Source organism: Choloepus didactylus, chromosome 13, assembly GCF_015220235.1.
Source record: "Choloepus didactylus isolate mChoDid1 chromosome 13, mChoDid1.pri, whole genome shotgun sequence".
NCBI lineage: Eukaryota > Metazoa > Chordata > Mammalia > Pilosa > Megalonychidae > Choloepus > Choloepus didactylus.
In genome coordinates, this window is record NC_051319.1 from 46,564,910 (window position 1) to 46,587,936 (window position 23,027).

The window sequence follows — 23,027 nt, forward strand, 5'->3', positions numbered from 1 at the left end:
AACTTGAATCCTGAGTGGAGCGACACAAGGAATGGAGAATCCTAAAGCTAACAAAATCAAATGGCCCTGTCTTGAAGACATACTTGCCTATGTTATAGAGCCCCAGCACTACCGTGGTTCCTGTCAATCTTGAGGTCTTCCATTAAAAGAATCAAACTCTTTGATAGGAAAAAGTTCTTTATTTTGCTTAAGTTAGCTAGAATTGACAAATGTTGTTGGAAGTGGAGAATGCTAATGAATGTAATACTCATCTATGGCTTACTCTGCAAATGGATGGGGCATTACCAAATATTCACATTTATTCTAGGGATCATGTTTGGTAATAACTCATTCTAGGAAAAAAAGTTGATGTAAAAATGAAAAGTAATATGAAAATGACTTAGGAGTGATGGGTAAAACCACAGCTGCTAAAATACCAGCTTATATTAGCATTTTGCTTATTTTATCAACAAACAAAAATTTTAAAAAATTTGCTTGAGAAAAAAAAAAAGACCTTGCAATATCAACTTTGGGCTGCTTTGGTGATTAACCTGATTCTGACTGTGGCAAGAATTATATTACCTTGAGTCTCCAATGTATAATTTTATCAGGGAGTTGGCAAACCATGCTTTCCAGTGATGCTTTGAACTGAAATGGAATGTACAGTAAAATGTGGATTTCCTCAAATGAATTGCTAAAACCATTAATCTCTATCTAAGGACCCATAATAATAGTTTGTTCTCAGTAGCAGGTGGGGGGAGGGAGAGAAAATGTCTTCCAGAAAGCACTTTGGCAGTCAAGCTGGCTGATAATAAAACTTGATGAAACATCTGTGATTAATATTAATTCTAATGCTCTCCTTAATGGATAATTGTGAAAAAGATAATTTATCCCATTTCATTTAAGACTACAGCTGAGATTTTCAATTTAGGAAAAGAACATTTCTCCATGTTTCTCAGGTATGAGACTCTATGAGGAAAAACAGGTGCACAAAATCTGTCAATGGCAAAGAAATTTTCTGCTTTTCCCTCGAAAAAATTTCGTATGCATTCAGCTGACCATTGCAACTTATATGTGACCCAAAGAATGGTTCTCTAAGTGACAGAACTGGTATTTCTGCAACTTTAGCACTGTAGAACATTCTAGATGAACCACAAGGAACTGAATTAATATCTTTTGAACTGAATTAATGTATTTTCGGTCATATTTGATTCTGAAAAATTGTGAGAAAAATGCCCTTGTGAGTAAATGACAGTGAGCTATTTCTGACCACCAGTGTATTTCAAACTAGTTGATGATAGGAACTATTTCTGACACATGCAAATGTATAATTTAAAGTCCCCATAAAATTTTGTCATGGAATCTACATTAATTTTGACAGAGACTGGGAAAGTAACTAATTGCCTTTCAAATATCAATATTAAGCATACCGTTCATTAAGCCAGCACTTTAACTCATTTACACATGGACACTTGAGGCATGGGGAGCGGAGAAACAGCATACTCAAGTTACACGCCTACTAATGAGGGTCTCCTAATGTTCATCCAATCTATTTTTCTAAACCTAACTAATAATATCATAAAGAATAAACCTTTTAATAATGGATTTATTGTCTAGGAATCAGGGCATTCCTGATTTAATGGTTAAAAAAATGACAGCTGTCTAACCCAACACAGAAGTACTAAATAGTGATTAAATATACATCACTGTTGACCTTTAATCATAACCAAATCATTGCTCCATTTAGATATACTCCATTTTCATCAGACTTTAACTTACATCAGGGAGAGGAAAACATAAACTCACAAGCACAAAAGGTCACAGACAATAGGCATCCACTTCTTCATTGTACCTTCCAAGAACCTCATGTTATATGAACAGAATATTATAGAAACTGTTCACTATTCTTTCCTTTCTCCTCAAGTTCAAATTTTCCTTCTAAATTTTTGGTCCAAAGAGAATATTTCTCATCAGTTGACATCGTGCCTTTTACCCCTCTATTTTTATGTGGTTTTCTGATTTTTATCCTCACTTACACAGTTTACCATGTTGTAAAAGGAATTCATTTTATAACAACAGTAATAAAAAATTGTGTAAGAAATACAAAATTCTCAAAGGGTTACATGTATCTTATTTGCATCAGCCAGGCCAAATTGTGTCTTATTTATTGGATGAAGCAAATGACACAGTTTGCCTGCTGAGGTAGAAGGAAGGGTTTACTATGTTATCACAAATATGAGATGACTTGCAGAAACTTCTTGTTTCGCCTTAATCAGAATTCGCCTGCTTTATAATACAAACATTCACATAACAGAGGCTGCCTTTTCTCAACACTTGGTGCCACTCTTAGATATGACCCTATTGGTTCCTTCCATTCACTAAAATCCCCCAGTACCCCCTTTTTCCAGTTCCTGAATTCAGACCCATCCACTGTCACTTAAAGTCAGTGTTCCCAAAATGTGAAAGGAAGATCACTTGCGGGGGAGACAGCTGGAAGGCTTGTTAAAAATGTGGGGCCCTACTGCATCCCCATAAAATCTGACAAATCAGACTTTCTAGGAGTAGGTTCCAAAAATCTACATTTTCACCCACCTCTGCAGGTGGGTGTCACCACAGTTGGGTATAGTGTCTTAAAACCCTAATACATGGATTCCACCTTACTCATGAAATCAGCACTTCAAATCTTTAAACTCTTCCTCCTGAATCAATCTTCTGTCTCTTTAATGGACAGTATCTTGTAACTCACTTTATTTTACTCTTTGTTATTATTCTCATGTACATATTTTTTTCCACATTCAACTGTGAGCTCCTGGAGGACAAAGATTACATGCAGTATTTTCTATCATCCCTCTAAAGAGTCTGCGACACTGGTCTGTGGGATGAGCACAGCTCAGCAAGTATTGATGAATTGTCTGGATAATAATAAAGCAATATATAATACTGACGTGTGTCCTTCCATAGCCACTGTAGATATTCTACAAATATAATGATGCTATAAGTACGAACAACCCCAAAGACAGGTTAATAAATGGATTTACACAGCATTTTGAATATAAATATTTCAGAAAATAGCTGCAATAAATCTCCAAAAATGGAATTTAATAATAAACTAACATATCATATCAAAGAGGTCAGAAATTCTGCTATTTGATTAAACTAATAATCCAACAAATGTTGTTGATTTAGCAATTCTACCTAATATAAACATCATAAAAGCCTATGCAAAAACAAAACAAAACAAAACAAAACATTAAAACTTTGCAGCTATGGTAAAGGAACTGAGGGCAATACAGAGACAATAGAAGTTCAAGTAAAGGGAACCAATATATCTGAGATTAGAATAACTTCTTCATAAGTACCAGTACTATTTATGTAATAAGCTTTTGAACACTACTTGCCATGCAGGGATAATGTAGAAGCTAAGTGAATGAACTCTGGAGTCAGAATGCCTTTGTTCAAATCTGGACTCCACCATGCATGAACGGTGTGATTTTAGGCAAGTTATTTGACCCGTCTGTGCTTTTTCTCATCTGTAAAACGGGAACAATAATAGTGCCTAACACATAGTTATGATAAGGTACAGATGAGAGCATGTAAGCATGTGGAATGCATAAAAGTGCACACTAAATGCTAGCTATTACTATATAAAGAGCAAGTGTGTAGCTATAAAACAAATTATGTTGCTCTACTAATCTGACCAGTTTCCCCTTCAAGAACAAACTACTTCCTATTGTCTGCTCAATAAATTCCAAGCTCTTCAGATCAGAATTAAAAGCCCTCCATCATCAGGCCCAATCTACCCAATTCTATTTTCCAAATACTCTCCATTCTCGTCGGAGCTGTCTTTTCATTGATCCCCGAGTCTCTGTGGTTGTGATTTCCCTATCAGGAGAGCTTGTTCTCTGGAGGGCTGCCAGGTGGTCTCTCAACTCTGGAGACGGTCCTCATGAAACAGTGCCGTGACCCTTTCTGTGTAAAAGCCAGGTGCTGTATGCAGCTGCCACAATTGCTGCACTTTATTTTCAAGGATTTCACAATTTCCCACAGTGGACCTTCCCCTTGTAAAATCTCTACTCCTTTTTCCTCAATTTGCAAAGATGTATAATAATCCAAGTCTATGAAAAGCCGGTGGGTTTAAAAATAACAGTAACTGTAGCAATATCAACTACAACTAATAATAATAATTGTAGCAATAATTTGGAGCTGCTGTGCTGCTTAAAGACAAGGTGAGCCAAACTCCAACATGTCACATTTATAAGCTGCAATGTTGAGACAGTTGGTCACAGGCTCTGCAATATCTCTATCAATGCCTACACTGTGAATGAAATTTAAACTTCTAAAAAATGACTCAGCACCAAGGAAACATATACTTTCAATAATCTTGCTAATTATTAAATGTCTTCAACAAAATCGAAGTGGGGATAGTGAATGACACATTTTATGATGTCATTATGTTTTGACCCCACCCACCATTCCATAGTGCTCTACTTTGTTTTAAAAACTCATTCACCTCCTAGTATGTGACTCTTGGGAAAAAGATGACATGAAACTTTCCAATATATTTCACATTAGCCATTTTTACAAGAGGGTTTGCCTTAACTTCCGGGATATAGTGCTTATTTAACGACTTGGCAAAGATGTTTGAACGTGTCGCCTTTCAACTTCTTTTTAAATATTTATTATGTAGTAAGAGAATAAAAAGCAAAGGCTTGGAGTCAAACTGCATGGTTAGAATCCTGGCTCCATTACTAAATACATCATCTTGGGCAAGTTACTTAACCTCTTTGAGCCTCAGTTTCCTTATCTATACAATGGGGATAACAATATTGTCTGTCTTACAAATATGGGTTCAACGAGTTAAAATACGTTTAGTGCTTGGTATAGTGCCTGGCACATAGTAAGTTTGCAATAAATGCTAAATCATGATAGTTATCACTATCAGAGCAAGTATTAGGGGAGCAGTTATCAGTCAAGGCATTAGGTAGACCTGTAGCAAAAAGCTGCTTTTACTACAAAAATTACTCTGAACTAAACTTCACTTAAATCACCACAGCACTCAAAACTATTTGAACTGAAATGAGCCAAGTATACATAGGAACACCTTTAAGCAATTTATTAAAAGTAAGAAATCTCTCTATTCATATTTTGGCTTCTATTTTACTCTCCTTGTTTAGATTTGTTCCTTAAAAATTAGGCCTAAAATAGAGCATGAAGTTCCGAATTCAAGGTTGAGGACTCAGTGAAATTGTAAAAGCAAAACTTAGCAAATTCACATTTTAGTCAGAATCAGTGATAATTTACTTTAGGAAAAAAATTAATTTTTAAAAAGATTTCTGTAAAAAAAAAAAAATCAGGCAAAGTCAATTTACACTAGAAGCCTGGTAACAGAACTAGTAAAAATTGGGAAGGTTTAAGTCAAAAAGAATATCCATTCTGTTTGGATGATTCACAACATTATTTGCTTTTAAGGATTTGGGTACAAAAGCAGGTGCTAATTATAAACTAAAACTTATCTAACACTCATGTAGATTACAGCTAGTTGGAAATGTTTGTACATTTCTGAAAATAGTAAAATGAAAAGATATTATTACTCCAATTTTGAACAATAATAGACTGGCTGGCTGTTCTCCGATTTCTGATATTTTACTGTATAGGCTTTTGGGGCTCAGAATGAATCAATATTTTGTAAAGTTTTAAATTTTAAAACCAAACCTGGATATAGCTTCTATATTAAAGTTGTGTTCCTAATGTGGATTCTATAAAACCTGCCTAAAAATATCCAATAGCAAAGAAGCCTGTTTCCAAACTCTTCACATATTTCCTGTATTAAACAGGGCTAAGCCATATCCCTAGACACTGTATTTCAAGCCCATAGGATACTCATGAACTAAAATAATGAATGATAATGCCTTGTTCTCTGCATTAATATTAAAGAAAAGAGAAAATAGAAAACTTTATAGCCACTATCAGCTCTTTGGACCATAAATCTCAAATTTGAGTATTGCTTCCCAAAAGAGTAGGGAGTGGGGATGAGTTGTGAAGGAGCTTTGGAGCCTGGAGATATTTTTTAGCAAGCCAGCAAAGCACTGACACAATTTTCTACATATCTCTGGCTGTGAAAAGTCTCATTTGTGGTGATTTATATTTCCTCATAAAGAACTCTGTAGATAATATAAGCCTGCTGTGAGGCTGTATGACAACTTTCAAACCAAGAGTTACACGACCATTCTGTTAAAATAGAGCAAGAGTAGATAAGCAGGAAAATCTGTAGAAATAGTATTTCTTGTGATGAGAGGCCAAATACTGTTCTCCTAGCATGCACAACATTCAGAAAGTCACCCTTAATTCTATGTGTATGCCTCATGTATAATATTTTGGTTGTCTATACTAGACAGTATTATTTTTTTCTAAAGATTGGCTATGCATTTGGTATGTGCATACTTGTGTAATTTACAACAAATGACACTTAGACATCATCAAACTGAAGTTCAGTTGCCTTAATAAGTTACTAAGGGAAACACAGAGAATAGCATGCTGACAACCCAAAGTCAATGAAATATAACCACTGTTATTCCAAGTGTCACTGGCATGTTATTCCCATTTCTCCTGGCATCTGCTCTATGTAACACTGCACATCCAGGCGATACGGCAGCTCATTAAACTGTTTTCAGTTAACTCTGAAACCAAACTAGTGCATTACATGTTTATAAGGCCAAGAATTACTGCTTTCTGTGAAATTACACAATTAATCAGGTGCGTTATTTCTCTAGAAGATGCAGCCACTCTTGACATTTTGGGATAAAAAGAACAATGCTTTAATTTGTTTTCATTTCAGCATTTAGTTTCAGTGGAGTTCAAGGAAGCAAAAGGTGACATAAATCCTTCTACCCTCTTAGGAGGTCAGAGCTCTACATGTTTCCTCAGTCTTGTAATAGCATTTTTAATTCTTAAAAGGAATACAAATAAAAATTTCGTTTTTGAACTTCGTATCTGAGTGTCACAGCCTTAGAAAAATTCAGATACAGGGAGGGGTACTCGAATCTTCAGTTTCTTGTGGCTGACAGCATGGATTTCCATCAAGTCCCAATTATTCAACAGCTTTTAAGGCTCCCTTTGCAAACTTTAAGAATGCTCCCAACCTCAAAATCTATTAAGCAGCAAGGTTTGCTCCAATTTGCTTTTTCATAGACCTGGCATTAATTTCTCTGATTCTTTTTTAACAAGCCTCATACTTTAGTCCAGTTACTTAAAAGGGCATGAATTTCCTTTTAAAATTCTCCCCACTGGACCAAATAATATTGCCAAAAATTTAAAAAATAATAATAAATAAATTAATTTTTATTTTTATTAAAAAATAAAAATAATGAAGTGCTTTAAAATACTCTGCGTCCCTATCAACACACCCTGCCCTCTTTGATTTTACTCAGACTATCTCAAATGTGCTGGATCTGCACGCAGACACCATGCATTTTTGTTCAGAAGGCTAACGGGGCACCTGGCAACAAACAACTATTTTCATTAGAGAAAAGTAAAATTAACACAGAATAAAATCCTGAAAATTTTTCCCTTTCATATTCTTCATTTAACCTTCATTTAAGAGCCCAAGAAATCCATTCATGCTTTCCTAAAAGATGGCTAGGGGCAACTTGAAACAGACAAAATTCTCTAAACTCATTTAAATAAAAGGGTACACTCTTGCAGATTCACTGAAGATTTCTGTAAGCGCGCAAAAGGAAAAGAACTACTATTTTTCTGACAGAAAACTGATCTACTCCCAGAAAAATGTTCAGCGTCCAAGTGCAGAAAAACAGTTCCATTCTCTTTTCAAATAAAAACCAAACTTCAAACAAAAAGCTTGTAAACAGTTTTAAGTGACTAAGATATACTCTGCATCTATATCTGAACAGCTACTATCTGATGTTTATGCCATGTTCATAGTCATTCTTTTCCACTTTAGAAAATATTAAAATCTGTCTATTTCCTAACACTTCCCTTCAAGTCCCTTCTCTATTAATATAAATATGCCTTGCTCATATACCATGTCTGGATCCACATATTTAAGAAACTACAGAAGCTGAACTAGTATTTGACCACAGTCCTTCTGGATATTTCAGCTACACATCTCTTGAATTTCAGCTGCAGTTTATGCTATGGCAAATAATGCTAAAATGAGAGTCCAGAAATATAAAAAAAAAATTTCCAAATAATAAAAGCAAAATGCACACACACATTGAAACAAATATTGAGTTGTTTACTTTAAGAAAGTACATTGTACTTACAGGTCACCTCCCCTCCAAGAGTAAAAGACTATGAACAGTGAAAATGATTACTTCCTGCTTTGATAATTGTGTCATTTTGCCACTTTTCCATTTCAATAAGAACAACTTGGTAAAAAGGTAGATTGGTGTGAACTGTCAGGACTAAAATAATTCCTAACGTAGATTACTAAAGAAGGCCACTGAAAACCAGACATCTCAGGGGAATGAAACTTCCTTAGGCATATGTGGTCCTAACATAATGCTTCTCCAGACTATAGGGCATGGTCTTAAAACTTGAATCTTGAAGCATTTCTCATTCTTTTCATTAAACTAAAATATCAATCAGGGCTTTTTAAGTTGCCCTAACTTTTCAAAGGATGCAAAATTCTTTGGATATAGATAATTGAAGACACCATTTTAGTAGCAGACAACATTTTTCCAGCACATGATCAAAAAAGCATTATGAAGAAACTAGAGAACTGCTGTAGAGGGTGCAATAAAAACTGGGGTCTCTAATTTTTCTCATTTTCTCAAAAATTGCCACATTAGAAATAAATTAAAATTAATTGTTTTTTGGTTCTATTTATTTACTATTATGGTATTGATTTATTCAACAAATATTTATTACCTCTTGTGTAAAAGGCACTTTTCTAGATGTTGATGTCTATTATTTTCACTGAAAATATACAATTTTCCATCAACATTATGATTGAGAATATCCTCCATATTATGGAAAATGTTCCTGATTTTATAAACATTTCTGTTAGAAAGTATACTCCAACTTCAAAACAACTCACCTGCAAATAAACTTTTGGAACACATCAGTTGGCAAATAAAGGACTTTCTTTTCATTAGTGTTCTCTGGTTTGCTGGATATCTTTCTAAAGGTTGGTCAATAACCATATTTTACAATCAAATGATGCCTGGACTCGATCTAGAGCATTTTAATAAGAAATCTCTTAGGAATTTAGGCTGTCTTTTCTGTTTGAAAAATTGTGTCCTGCTTCACAGCTTAAGACTAAACTGTAAACTTTTGTTTAAAATACAATTAACCACATGGATTTACGGAGCTATATACTATGACTTTAAGAATTAAGCCCACTGTGACATAGACCATCCCCAATTTTTACCGAATTTTGAAAACTGTGTATACCAAGAAGAAAAGAGCAGAAATCTTTTCAGCTTCCTGAAAGTTCTTTTCATTAATGCGATTTTTAAGATTCCAGCTTTAAAGAAACGGGCATTTTTCCTGCTCCGTACTCTTATCACTATATAAGTATGAAGGCATACCAATACAACATATACCTGTACTCACCAATTAGCTTAGGAACCCAGAGGTTCCTGGTTTCTGTCTGGGAGCTGTGACTATAAACTATCTTTACTCTGAGTATCTTCTTTTGAAGAAAATCAGCTATAACTTAGTTTTAATAAATGCTAGAAGAATACTCTGTCTTTTTAGTATTAATTTCAGAAAATGAACTTTGTCGTTATGGTGGGTCTCACATAATAATTAACTCATTCCTGAATCAAGTCTGCAAGTATGATTCAGCTTCAATGCTGACTATTCAGTGGATTTAAGAAGAATTTCTTAGAAACTAAACTTTTCTGGTTTCTGAAGTTATCTGGATTAAATGGGTCAACAATCTGGGAAGATGCAGTTGAAATATCTTCTGGAGATAGAAGAGTATCCTTTGGAAAGCTGAAAATCTATAAAAAAATTAAAAATTTATCTTTCTATTATCTGATTTGGGGTTTCTAGGAAGAACTTATAGAATAGTATTCTCTATACCGTAGATGTTAAAGTGAATGCTAACTGTTTCCAATCTTCTTTTAAAGCATATGAGACACAGGACTTTATCTCTTCACTTCCTCCCAGATCAGCCACTTCTTGTGTGTGAAATCTTTTTTCAAGTTACCTAACTTTTCAGTGCCTGTCTCCTCACCTGTAAAATGAGAAATAAGAACAGTGCCTGATTCATAGTGCTGTTTTGAGAATCAGAGGGTACTTACAACAGTGCCTGGCACTGAGCCAGTGTTAGGTAAGTACTGGTTACCCTTATTTATTAAACATCTAGTATACGTCAAGGAACATGACACAGGGTGTAGAGCAGGAACGGCAGTGAACAAACCATAATGTCAGGGGTGATAAGTATCTGAGGAAAAAATAAAGCCGAGTAAGGTGTAGAGAATGGTAATGGTGACAGAATTGCCTCTCTTAGAAAGACACTTTTGAGTACAGACCCAAAGAAAGTGAAGTAAGGGGAACAGGTGCCTGGGGCAGTGAGAACCCCAGGCTGAGGGAAGATCAAGCACAAAGACTCTGATGCAGGGTGAACTGGCCGGGGGGGTGGAATGGCAAAGAGGCAGTGTGGCCAGAGCAGAGAAGGTAAGGCAGAGACTGTAGAGGAGGAAGCCAGAGAAGCTGAGGGTAGGGGAAAAGGGTACATCCCATGGAGGACCTTGTGAGGGACTTTGAATTTTAACCTGGCCGAGACAGGAAGCCACTGGAGGGCTCTAACAGAGCAGTGACATGATCTGACTTAAATTTTAGAAGAATAACTCTGGCAACAGTGGGGGAAAAGAGATAGGAGGCTGCTGTTGTAGTCAAGGCTGTGGGTGATGGTGGCTTAGATAGGCTGGCAGGGGTAGAACTTGTTTAATAATTCCAATCCACCTCCGTATTTCATCTCTTCCCTAAATTTTCCTTTAATGGCATTTATTGAACACCTATTGAGTGTTTGGCACCTACTAAGACAGGCACTGGATAGGGTCATTTTACAGATGCTATCATATACCCTTGCACATAAAGTGTAGATCCTTAGTGAAAATATCATAAAACTAGGATGATAACATTTCAAGAGAACTTTTAAATCATCTATTGCAACCACATTATTTTACAATGTGGAATTAGAAATCCAGGGAGGTTAACTGATTTACCCAAGACCATATAGCTGGGTAGGTCAAGAGAAGGTTCTAGCACTCAGTGTTAAGGTCAATGTTTCTACTGAGTTATTATGGTAACTTAAAATGCCCTTAAATTATTTCTCTTCATTTCTTCTGATTAAAAAACAACAAAAAATTTTTCAATCATGTTATTATATGAGAATCATTTCTAAAATGAGTATTTTTGAAGTTTCTAAAATAACATGTTCCTAAAGGGAGTCTACATAAATGACTATCACCTTAACCTACTGATTGGCAGTTCTACAAATCCATTGCTGATAGAAACAATCACTGACTTTCCATAATTAATTTAGTATGACAATCTCTTACCAAAATGACTCCTGAAGATTAAAACAGTATTTGCTAGATTTGGGAATGGCCTTGGTCTGCCTTAGCAATAAACAGAGACTATAACAACTCAGTATGCTGCCTATTCCCAAGGAAAGGAGAACATATCATAGATAGGATCTTTTTTGGGACAAATGAAGGAAGCATCTAGAACCATGAAGGATCTTTTTTTTAAAAGCAAATTGGAATGAGATGTTTCCTACTACTTCACTTTCTTAATTTTACATAACTCAAAGAAATTAAGAAGGAAACAAAGCTAGGTGAAGATAAAGCAGAACTTGATAAAATTCTCTGATTTATGACCTCTCTATGTGATGAGGTAAAGCTACTATTATTAAATATTCATCTTCTCTTACCCAAATCAGTGTTTGTATCTGAATTTTAGCACTCCACGGTCACCACTTAGCTTAAACCTTGGTCCTGCATACTAAAGCAGGACTGCTGAAAGGTTATGGCATTTTCTTTCTCTAGTTATATTAGAAGAGAGTTCAAGGCCTTATGGAGCCAAAACACACCCCTGGCCTAGTAAGAACATTTTATTAAATTGACTGGTGGGCAGTCAAGCTTGCTCTTGAGATAGGCAATAAGGATTTCTTGGTAACGTAGTAAGTGTGAAAAGAGCCATTTCCCAAGCATCTTGTTCATTCTAAGCATATCGAGAGAGAGAAAAATTCAACTGAGGGCCAATTCTCCCCTAAGAATCCTTCACTTTAATTATTACCACAGTATATTAAATGTCTGTGAGACATCCATGTTAGTCTGCTCCTCCTGCTCTCAGCCATGAAAGAAAGAAGAAACCCTTTCAGGACTAAAAAGATGGGGAAGGGTGCTTTTGTGGTTCTAAACCATGGCTAAAAATTCAATTTAACTGAATACCAGGCCAACAAGCTTCTTGGAAATGAACATCTCTTTGCTGCTAATTTTGTGCTATTTTACCTTTCATTAAAAAAAGTAATTCAAGTTAAACTCAGCTGAACAGTAAAAAGCTCTTGATATTTTGAAGCATTTTGGAACAATTTCTTTGATGGGAACCCTTGACAGTTAAATGACTCTGTTGAATGAATGTTATAGAAGACACATAATGATTTTTAGTGAAATATTGAATTTAACCACAAATGAGGAAAATCCATAAGCACTATGGGTATATATGAACAATAATGTCTTGCTTATGAACCTCAATGGATTCTATAATTTCTAATAATCATGAAATCCACTAGCTTGTTGGTGGGTATGTTTCCCATCTTGGTGCTCTCTATTCATATTTGGTTTCTGCTTTTGTTATTTTTGCTTTTTGTTGTTGATTTCTAATCTGAGAAGTCAATAAGAAAGTTTCTGAACTGGCAATAATTTCCCTGTTATATCGGTATAGTATTTTACAGTTAGACAATAAACGAGATGCTGTTCCAGAAGTGAAGTCCTCCTCTTTCCTTTCTCTCATTTGCTGAATGAGATTCTTTCACAAAGTAAAAAATCACCAAAAGTCAAGAACATGCTGCCTGGGAACGTGTGAATTCACTGTATGCCAGTGTTTCCTGCATCTGCGGAACTCAATATTCCTTTTTCATTTTATGGATAGAATGTGAGATAGTATGAAGGCTTTTACATGTTTTCTCATGACTAATGATTGAAATATGTTCTGAAATAATAAAACTGTTACTGTTCAATTTTCTTTTTTAAATTCAGTTCCAATATAAGTGAGAGTGCCCTGTGATGGTGAAATCTGACTTATAAGATTCTGTTTTCTGGAGAAGCAGAGGAGCTAGAAATTACTGTAGACTTAAAATATATGGGTTAGGAGTGGGTGGGGACACTTGGGTTGAAGAAATGAGTCACAAAAACAGGAATAACAGGAATGTTCTTTATCTTGTTTGTCTGGAAAGCTAGGGGGAAAAGATGATGCTAAGCATACGGGCTGGTATTACTTAGATCTAACCATACTGTGTACAGCTGCACAACCTGATTCTTTCAAGCAGGTGAGATACAAGTTGCCCGGTGCTCCCACCACTCTCAGCATTTATCTTCCTTTGGCAATTATCCATCCTATGATGTCTGTTTACATATCCACCACTCACCCCCCATGAAAACTGCTACTCCTTGAGGAAAGAGAGCATCTTTTCATCTGGCACCCCCCCCCCCAAATTTATTAGCCAAAAGCTGCTCAATAAATATACTTTTGAACAAATAAACTTTTAAATCATTAATTTGACAGTGAAAATGTGTGAAGACGGCCAGAGGGTTTAATATGTGATATCCATTAATAAATGAAAGTCCAGATATATATCAAGCCACCTAAATTAGATATTACCTATAACTTTGCTCTCAAAATGTAGTCCAGAAGTGGCATTGGCATCATCTAGAAGCATTATAAATACAGAATCTTGAGCCCCATCTCACATCCCCTGAATCTGAATCTGCATTAGAATAAGATTGCCAGGTGACTAACACAGAGTCAAGTTTGAGAAGCAACTGCCTATAATAAATGACTGCTAGGATGCCTGAAGAAGTGATGGTATGCATGATGGAGAAGAAACAAGGCCATGGCAGACAATTTGATTAATACAGTGGTCTGCTGAGAAAGTTTTAGAGCCCTCTCTGGACAGAGTCACTTAATGCTCACAGGTGGGAAACTCACTCATGCCAGTTCCCTTGGAACCGTTTCTAGACAGTTCTTCACGCTTTTTCCTGTTTAAAGACACAGCTGCTCTTAATAATTGTCTTTTTTCCTTGGTGCAAAGCGAGTATTTATCGTCAGCATGCTGACATTTGCAGGAGTTTTGGCTTTCTCCACTGAAAATGTGGATGATTGAAAGGATATTGCTGACACCTGACTAAGAAATCCAATGACTCCAAGCTATGCAAATTTAATTATTTCCTTTAATTTTTTTCAGGAACCTTTTTTTTTTCTCAGAGCTTTGGAGAAGTCCTAGCAATTTTCATGTAAAAGAAATACAAGTCAGCAGTGGTTCACTGAAAGGGCTGACATGCAATTTCATAGGGGGAGAGACACTGCGTCTTTAATCTAATTTGTGCTCTCAATTCCCAGCTAATGTATCTAGGGATCCCAATGTATGCATTTATAAGGAGACATCTGTAATGCAGAGTCCAGCTCTCTGCAAATATCTGAAACATGGGTAAAAAATTAGTCTGGGTTCCTGCAGCTGCCTTACAACATGATAAATCTCTATATACTCACAGATGTAGAAATATTCCCGGCCTGGCCTGAATTCAAATCCTAGAGAAAAGGGAGTGAAGAGCTGGAATTTTTCAGAGAACTTCAGTGGTCCATTTGGAGAGTGAGGCCGGTTACATTCCCATCTCTTGAACCCTTTGGAAGTGTGGTCGCAGGCACTGTAGCCATCAAAGTTCACCATGTAGAGGATGTAACGCTCCGTCTTATCTTCTGGGACGGAGTCCTCATAGTGGGGGCAGAAGACATCCAGATAGTCGTTGATACAGACATCAATGTGATAATCACCTCTCTGGAATCTGTTGGCAGAAGAATAAAAAGATTACTCTTAGAGGAAAGGCTTTCTGCTTTGAATCTGTGTTTGAATCCTTCACAGATGCTGGGGCTAAAAGATTTATTATAATAAGTTTTTACTGCATGCCATTACGATTTGGGTCATGACTTGAATTGTTGCAGTTCCAAATCTAAGCAACAACAAGCCATTTTAGAGAGGAATTCTATCATATTTGTTTCAAAATACCCTACAAATGGAGCACTTCACTTTCATTTTAAGTATTATGTTTAATAGTCACTCTTTCAAAATGAGGAACTGTATATGGAGGCAAGGCTTTGCTGTGGTCTGTTTTGTTTTTCCTTTCATTCTTAAAATTGCATATAACGAAGCAAAGTTTTCATATTCTTAGTAAAATCGTGTTTCGCTTAATAAATGATTTTGAATAAACGAGTAAACTGAAGAATGAACAAATGACTGAATTGTTTTAGTTATAACTGAGACCATTCTCAGCTTCCTATGCAAATATAGAGAATTAGAATCATTAAAGTGGTAGAATTAGAATTATAAAATTTAAAAGCTAGAAAGAAGATTCCTAGAACAACACTTCCATTTTAGAGAAAAATACAAATCTAAGGCATAAAGATGAAGCAATGCATAAATGAACTAGACTTGGAATTCCAGGATTCGAATCTCACCCTGTGTTTTTCTTAGTAGATCTGTTTATGTCACAAACTCATTATAGTCCATCTCTCCTCTGATGCCCTATCTCCTTCCATATTAAGAAATTTGAATCTATCTAAATCAGACTTTCCTCCCACACTTTGTTTAATAATACAGTTTGTATTCTAGGCCTGGACCGGTAGGTAGTGAAAGTAACAAGTGAGGTGAAAATAGCAAAAAACCATGGCCAATTCATCCTGAGATAGTTAATACACAAACACACACGCACCACCCCCATCACTGCACAAATCACACTGTCTGCTTCAATTCTCATCTTACAAAAGTTGTGCTTATCTTTTTAAACTAATATGCCTTTCCCCTTCACGTGAACAGCATTACCCAGGGCACAGTGATGTGTGAAACAGGAATTGTTAGAAAGACAACTTTCTCAGTCTGAAATCAGGATAGAAAAGCCTACAAAATCCCTTTGTTTTTTAGCTAGTGAGGAAATTCTTCTCTGATCCCTTAGAAGGTTCATCATAAAACTATGTTACTGCTGAAATACAACGCCTATAAAGTCATATAATCTTTAAGTCGGACAGTCTCCACGTGAATACTTCCCAGTGGTGGTGAGATTCTCTATTCCATTTTTGGATATCTCTAAATGTTAGAAAGTTTCTTCTTATATTAAGCATAAATCTGCTTCTGAGGAATTTCTATCCAGTGATCCTAGTTCTGCTGCCTGGAATTACAAAGAACAAATCTAAGTCTTCTGCCACAAGGCAGTCCATAAAACATTTGGAGATCCCAGATATGTCTCCCTGTATCCTCCTTTTTCCAGACTTGAAAACCCCAATCCTTTGACTATTTCTGGTATAATTCCCAGGCTTCTATCATTCTAGTTTCTTAACCCTCCTTAAAGCCTCTGGTTTGCCAGTGTTCTAAAGATGCAGCACCCAAACACACACACACACACACACACACACACACACACACAAAACACCCCTGAGGACTTGTGTACCTGTGTATGCCCCATCAGAGTGACTACAACCTTCTCTCTGGATCTCATCAGTCATTGACAAAGCTGAGATTCCCTTTTGAGATACTGCAGAGTAAAAGTGAAAGCACCACTCATTTTGGTCAAGGACTTGTGCTGGTTAGTGGAAGAATCACAAACCCTCCTGAGCCTCAGTTTCCTCATATATAAGTTGGAATAATACTGAGAACCTGCCCTGATGATCTCACATGCTGCTTCAAGCCTAAAATAAGGAAATACATGAAAAGCATCTTGCGAAGGTAAAGCACTGTTATGTAATTAGTATACACGAAAGCCTATTAAATCGGCAAATAACTAAAGAATAATTTTTAAATAACAGTGATAGGGACACACTACAGATAGAAAAACTATCCTTACTTTTCCCTTTTTCAAAATCACCCCATAAGTAAATCATATAAAAGTTCTAATTTCTGATCTCAAATTTCAAATAACCCATAGAAATTCCATTTGACCCATGCTTTTGAAAAGCAGCATACTGATTTATACAAGGAAAATAAGGAACGTCTATCCGAATATTCATTTTTCAGTTAGAGGATCCCAAAATACACAGTGATTTTTTAATAACAAAAAACTCTTGGAAGTATTTATTTATTTGCTTATCTTTATATTTACAACAGTCACGGAACCAGGTTTACTTCATTACTGGAAGACAACGATTTGTCAAGATGCAAGAAAAGCCTGTGTTGCTTTTAAAAGATTTTTGAACATCAAGGTAGCATCATTGCCAAAGTACAAAGAAAAGACACTGCACCGTTCAGATAAAAGGGTGTGGGATATGAATCATCAGCACTCAGGAGTAGCCTGACAGTTTTGGATGAGAGCCAGACAAGAACTGTAGCAGAAGGCAATGCCCAGATGCACTTTATATTATTATATTATTATTATAGATTTTAAAGACATTCAAGGGGGAAGTTTTTTCTTTCCCTAAGTATCACTCATTTTAGTTTTTACTAGCAGTTGGCACTGCTTAAAAGTGAAAATAAAAATTAAAACTGCCACTGTCCAGACCCGTTCTTTGTTTTCCCCTTATTTCACAAAGTATCACATTTTTCTGTCACCTCAAATTTAGCTCCGCTTCCCTAATTTTTATCCCAGTTATAGTTACAAAATTTTAATAACCTGTGAGACTGAAGACCCATATTACATTGGGTTGAGCAGTTATCCTTTCCAGTGACATTTTTATTTTATGTGGGCTAAGTGAATGGCTGTGGAGTTCCTTTAAAACTGTGACTGGTCCACAGATTGGTATTTCTACGCTTCAATCCATATGAGAAAGAAAAGATGATTCTTCAATAAAATCAACTTAGATTTCTGTTTCTTTTAGATCCTAAATTTGCATAAATTAGTTTACTAATGTAACTTTCAAAGAATGGGCAATATAAACATAAATGATGATAAACCTCTTGAAAGGTATTTGTATAACCAACTCATGAAAAATCCAAAAGAAAAGATTAGGGTCAGATATTCTAAATCATGTTCTTTGTGTACAAAGTGATATTGAACCATTCTTGTTTGGCCTTACTAAGAAGCAGCACACACACAACACACACATATACATAGCTAATCATTATCAAGTGTTTGTTTATTATGTCACATTTATTATCTCAATTTAATCTCCATCACAATTCATAAAGTAGATACCATTTAAAGATGAGGGAATTGAGATTAAGAAGTCAACCAACATGCCCAGTGTTTTACACAACTAGTGAAAGGTGGAGGCAGGATTCAAACCCAAGCAGTCTGACCTCAGAACTGAAGCTCTTACTCCTCAACTTCCTAAGAGACCACATTGCTTAAATCAAGTCCTTACGTTTTCACCATATTCCCCCAAAGGGATGATTCTCATTCTTGCTGGGGTTTCAGTTCTTTACTTCATTCACTGCTGCAGCAAACATTTGCTGCATCCAGGAGCTACTATGTTTGTTACATATGTTGTCATATGCAATCCTTCCAATAACCCTACTGGGTAGTTATAAGTAGTTATATTTTAAGAGTGAGAAAACAGTTGTTCCAAGAGGTTAAGTTGATCCTCTTAGCTTATTTTTATTCTTAGCAAGTAAGTAGAAGAGTTGGGATTTGAATCCAAGTCTTATATGGTTCTGAAACACATCTCTTTCCTCCTAACCACAATGGCTCCAATGTTACCAGTTGTAGAAATTCTCCTTACCAGATGGAGTCCTCTTAAGGATTTTGGGTGCTATCCAGTTGCCTTATACTTGCAGCATTGATCTTCTAGGAGATCTATGTTGCAAGGAGTGCAGCCCTGCTCTCTTCACCACCAGGGGCTGGTCTGAAACTCCTCAACAGAAAATTGAGGGGTGCATCAACTATTAGAATAAGCCTCAGACCACAGGGTTAGCTCCCGAGTCACACACATCTTTCCAATCTTTCACAGAACAGGGTTGTTAGGTTCAGCAGCCATTCGCATAAAGAGATTTTATTTTCCATTAAGAAGCAGCTTTCATGAACTTTCGCACATAGCAAAAGAGCACATTCACATCTAGGAAGAATAATTCTGCATGCCAATACTTACAAATGCCATGGGAGGCAGAACTGCCACTACTTTAACACATCTGTAAATTTCTTGGAAATTTATGCTCTCTACTCCTTATTCTTAATTCCACCCATTGTATCAGTGGTTCTCTCCCTTTCTGAGATCACAGCTTACTTTGAACTATAAGAATTTCTGACTGGACACCAACAACCCAGCAGTAATTAGAATACAATTCCTACTAAATTATCACAGTGGTTCACAATGTAAAAGCATGTACAGTTATCACACTTTGGAAATTGAATGTGTTCAAGTAAAACAATTATGGCACTGATTGTGTTCTTACAATGCAAACGTCTCAGGTGCCAGGAAACATCTCATATGTGTAGAAAGATGGACCGTGTTCTCCACTGTGTTGCGTGGCTACTCAGGTTAATGTTCCATGTGCCGTATAATTCTAACTGCATATATGCTCTGTTATGGCAAGAACAAATTTTACATATCTACCAAAATTTGGCAGTAGACTGGTTGAAAATCAATGTCATATATATTATGAAAGAAGAATATATATATATGATGAAAGAAGAGAAAAATTCAGCATGGTACCAAGTCCTCTACAATCAACTCAAATAACAAAATTATAATTATGTACTTTGTGGTGGTTCTTGATACCCAGAAGCTGCCTGGAGGGTTGGACATAAATCACATTTCAGGAGCTATTGATAATAAAAGTAGCAATTGAAGCTGGGGTTTGAACTGGAAAGTGTGCCTCTATTTGCAGATACATGTGCTTGTCCCTGTCTCTCAGTATTTACCTGAAGATACCACAAAGCTAAATATAGCTTTGATTATCAATTTATTAATACATCTCCCCTTTTTAACCTTGAGAAAGTAAATGACTCGAGTCTCAGAATTCAAATGAGATAAAGGCAAAGGAAGTCAGGAAATAGCTGAAAATTGTTCTTCTGGTTGGTTATCAACAGTATGCCCCAATTTTCTACTAAGATAGGGACCAAAGCTTCTTTTATGACATTAGTTAACCAGAACCATAAGGACTTTGTTTCTAACTAAAAAAATTATTTTCAAACTTGGGTTCCTGAAAGAAGGGACATCTACTTGAGCACTCTAAGTCCTTTACCAAGGTCAAGTGGAATTTCTCCTCTTACTCTACACCTGTCTTTGGGTTCCTCTTTGCAAAGGAAAGTAAGGAGCACCTAACGTCCTTGCTCAGTGGATGGTTTTTTCTTGCCATTGACCTTACTTCCTCCTCCACCACCACATGTGATTGTGTTGTGGATGCTGACAGCTTAGAGGCCAAGTCTAAAGGAAACACAGGCAGTGCCCTGGGTTACAGGCTGCAGAGGAGAAGCACCATAATCGCACTTCTCTGAGTTCATCTTTAGCCACTTTCCCCTGCAGTGTTCCTCCTCTCATTCCATCCTCATTTGCTAAAGCCAAAATGCATTTCATTTTAGTAGCTGGAAAGGAAAGGGTACGGTGCATATTTAAAGCGTTCTAAATTGGCCTTTAGCATATGTTGCTGGCACAGCAGAGTCTGCTTCCAGGGAAATACATACTGAGGTATTTTATCAAGCAGCTCCTGGGTGAAGTTTCTTCACTCCATAAATATAGAAACAGCATTACTGAAAGGAGAGAGCATGGTTATTAGAGGTTAGGAAGCTGTGAGACGCTTTCATCCCCTTTGTGTAATATTTTAAAGGAGTCAATGATGAAAATGTTATTTCCCACTAACTGGATAGTTGATTATTAAATTTTAAGTGTATTTTAATCTGTCAAAGAGACGATTGTTTTAATATTCCTAGTTGAACAGAACTACACTGTCACTTTTTTAATTACAAGGCGACTTAATGTATTACATCCTGAAATTGAAATGTAATAGAAGGATATGATTTATGGTCAAAGATCAGACAAATTTATCAGCTTAGGGTTCTCCCAAATTCTAAACTAAATTCAGAGTGAATAAATCTTGGCAGCACTCTCTTTCAATCCTATTATGACTTAAAGGCTAAGTTCAGAATAAGATGCCTCTTTTTAACCGAAAGAATGTATTTGTCCTACAAGAGCCTAGTAGGCTCTGCAAAAGACATGGGCTTGTTTTATAAATACGTTTTTGTGAGGAGACGGGCAGGATGGCAGTCTCTGTTGCCTAACACACTACTTCTTGTCCTCCTTCTGTTATTCCTTTCAGCACAGAATGAAAACCTTATGGCTCTCCTATCCTAAATCCGAAGATGTTCTTTTTTTGTTTGCCTGTAGAGGTTAAGGAACAAAATACAAACAGGAAGTCAAATCTTGGCTATATAAATAATAATAGCATCACTAGGGGTGCAACAAAGACTCATTGTGTTAATTTTTTTACTATTTTCTCTCATGAGCTGAAACATGTTTATCTTTAAAAGGTATTGGTAATTGACTTTCATTTTCAGCTCTGAAATAATTAGCCAGAGTCATGGACAATTTCACCGCTACCAGGCCATTTGTTCAGGCTGAAACAGGTATTATATGATGACAGAAACACATAATTCTAGGCAGTCCAATCCAGCTCTTCCAGGCTCTAGAAAGTACCAATAACAACTAAAATTCCTGCAGAAGTGAAGGTTTACAAGTTTTAAAAAACCCTCAAGGATGAATTTTAGAGATGTTTCCCTTCGTATTTCTTTGTAGCTGAAATGCAGTATTTTAAAACACATAAATTTTCACCCAATAAAGGACAAGATAATGAAAAAAATATTTTGAACTCTTCATCCATTAATGCAAACTCCAACAGAGTTCGTGCACATGCATGTCTTGGTAATTATAAATTCTGAGGCATGAGAACCTTGCCTTGAATTCAATAACTGTTGGCCATGGTAATAAGATATAATTTACTTAACCAGATATTTAGAATTCGTCAGTGGTTTCGTATACTAATTAATTTGTCACTTTTTTTTTCTTTAACCTTTTGTGTGTGTTGGTGTTTTAAAAACAAGTGGTTTGAAAATCTTGGTTTTAAAAATGTCACAATTGATTCTGATTACCCACATCAAATAGACGGATAAAAATGTCAAGTAGCTTTTGCTTGTTGCTTTTCTAGCCCAAGTCATGTCAATTAGAATGACTTTAAAAGTGGTATCTCCTAGAAGCAGCACCTGTTTCAAATACATGGCCCACATAATTATCTCTTCACCAGTGTCTTAACTCATTTGGAGTTTGTTTTATTAGCTTGACAGAGGAGCTCCAAAGGAAACAAAGCATTAAATTGGCAGAGCCTAAACATGACTTTCCTTCAGGAAGGGACTGGGAGCTTTGGGTGACAGTCTAATTGCTTCTAAGCCCCCAAAGAGGCCTCGGGCATGAAGCAGGAATGTGTCAACATCAACAGACCAAGTGAGCTAAAGAATTAACCAGGCAGAGTCCTAGAGACCCAACACCTCATAGATCATTTCTAATGGTTTTCAATGGGAATTAAAAAAAAAAAAAAAAAAAAAAAAAATTAATGTCTGGCAAGCGCATATGTCCTAAAACAGCTACAACTAGAATACACAAGAGGCTCCTTCTCCAATCCTGCTGGCCAGCAGCTTCCAGACAAAGCTATGCTTCATACCCTCAGTTATCCTGGGTTTTAGGCTGTGCAACAGAGCACCTGCCACGTACACACAGAATTAGCAAAAACAGGTGAGGGAAATCATTGAACAGGGTATCTAGCCACTGTCTTAGGAGAACAGGAATAAACAAACTGATTCTGTTCAAGGAATGCTGGAGTCGATCAAACAAATAAGATACCTGCCAAACTGTTTACTTACAGGTCCTCTTTTGTGTTCTATTGGGAA

The 23,027-nt window shown here is 36.2% G+C and overlaps 1 protein-coding gene across 2 annotated transcripts in view; it reads right to left on the reverse strand.

The window, feature by feature from the left end:
* The window catches only part of EFNA5 (ephrin A5), a 271,973-nt gene that overhangs the window by 31,204 nt on the left and 217,742 nt on the right, over positions 1 to 23,027 (reverse strand). For both annotated transcript variants that reach the window (XM_037801504.1, XM_037801503.1), the window contains exon 2: positions 14,722 to 15,014. In XM_037801504.1, the coding sequence (XP_037657432.1) occupies positions 14,722 to 15,014 (293 nt within the window). The remainder of the gene's footprint in view (positions 1 to 14,721; positions 15,015 to 23,027) is intronic.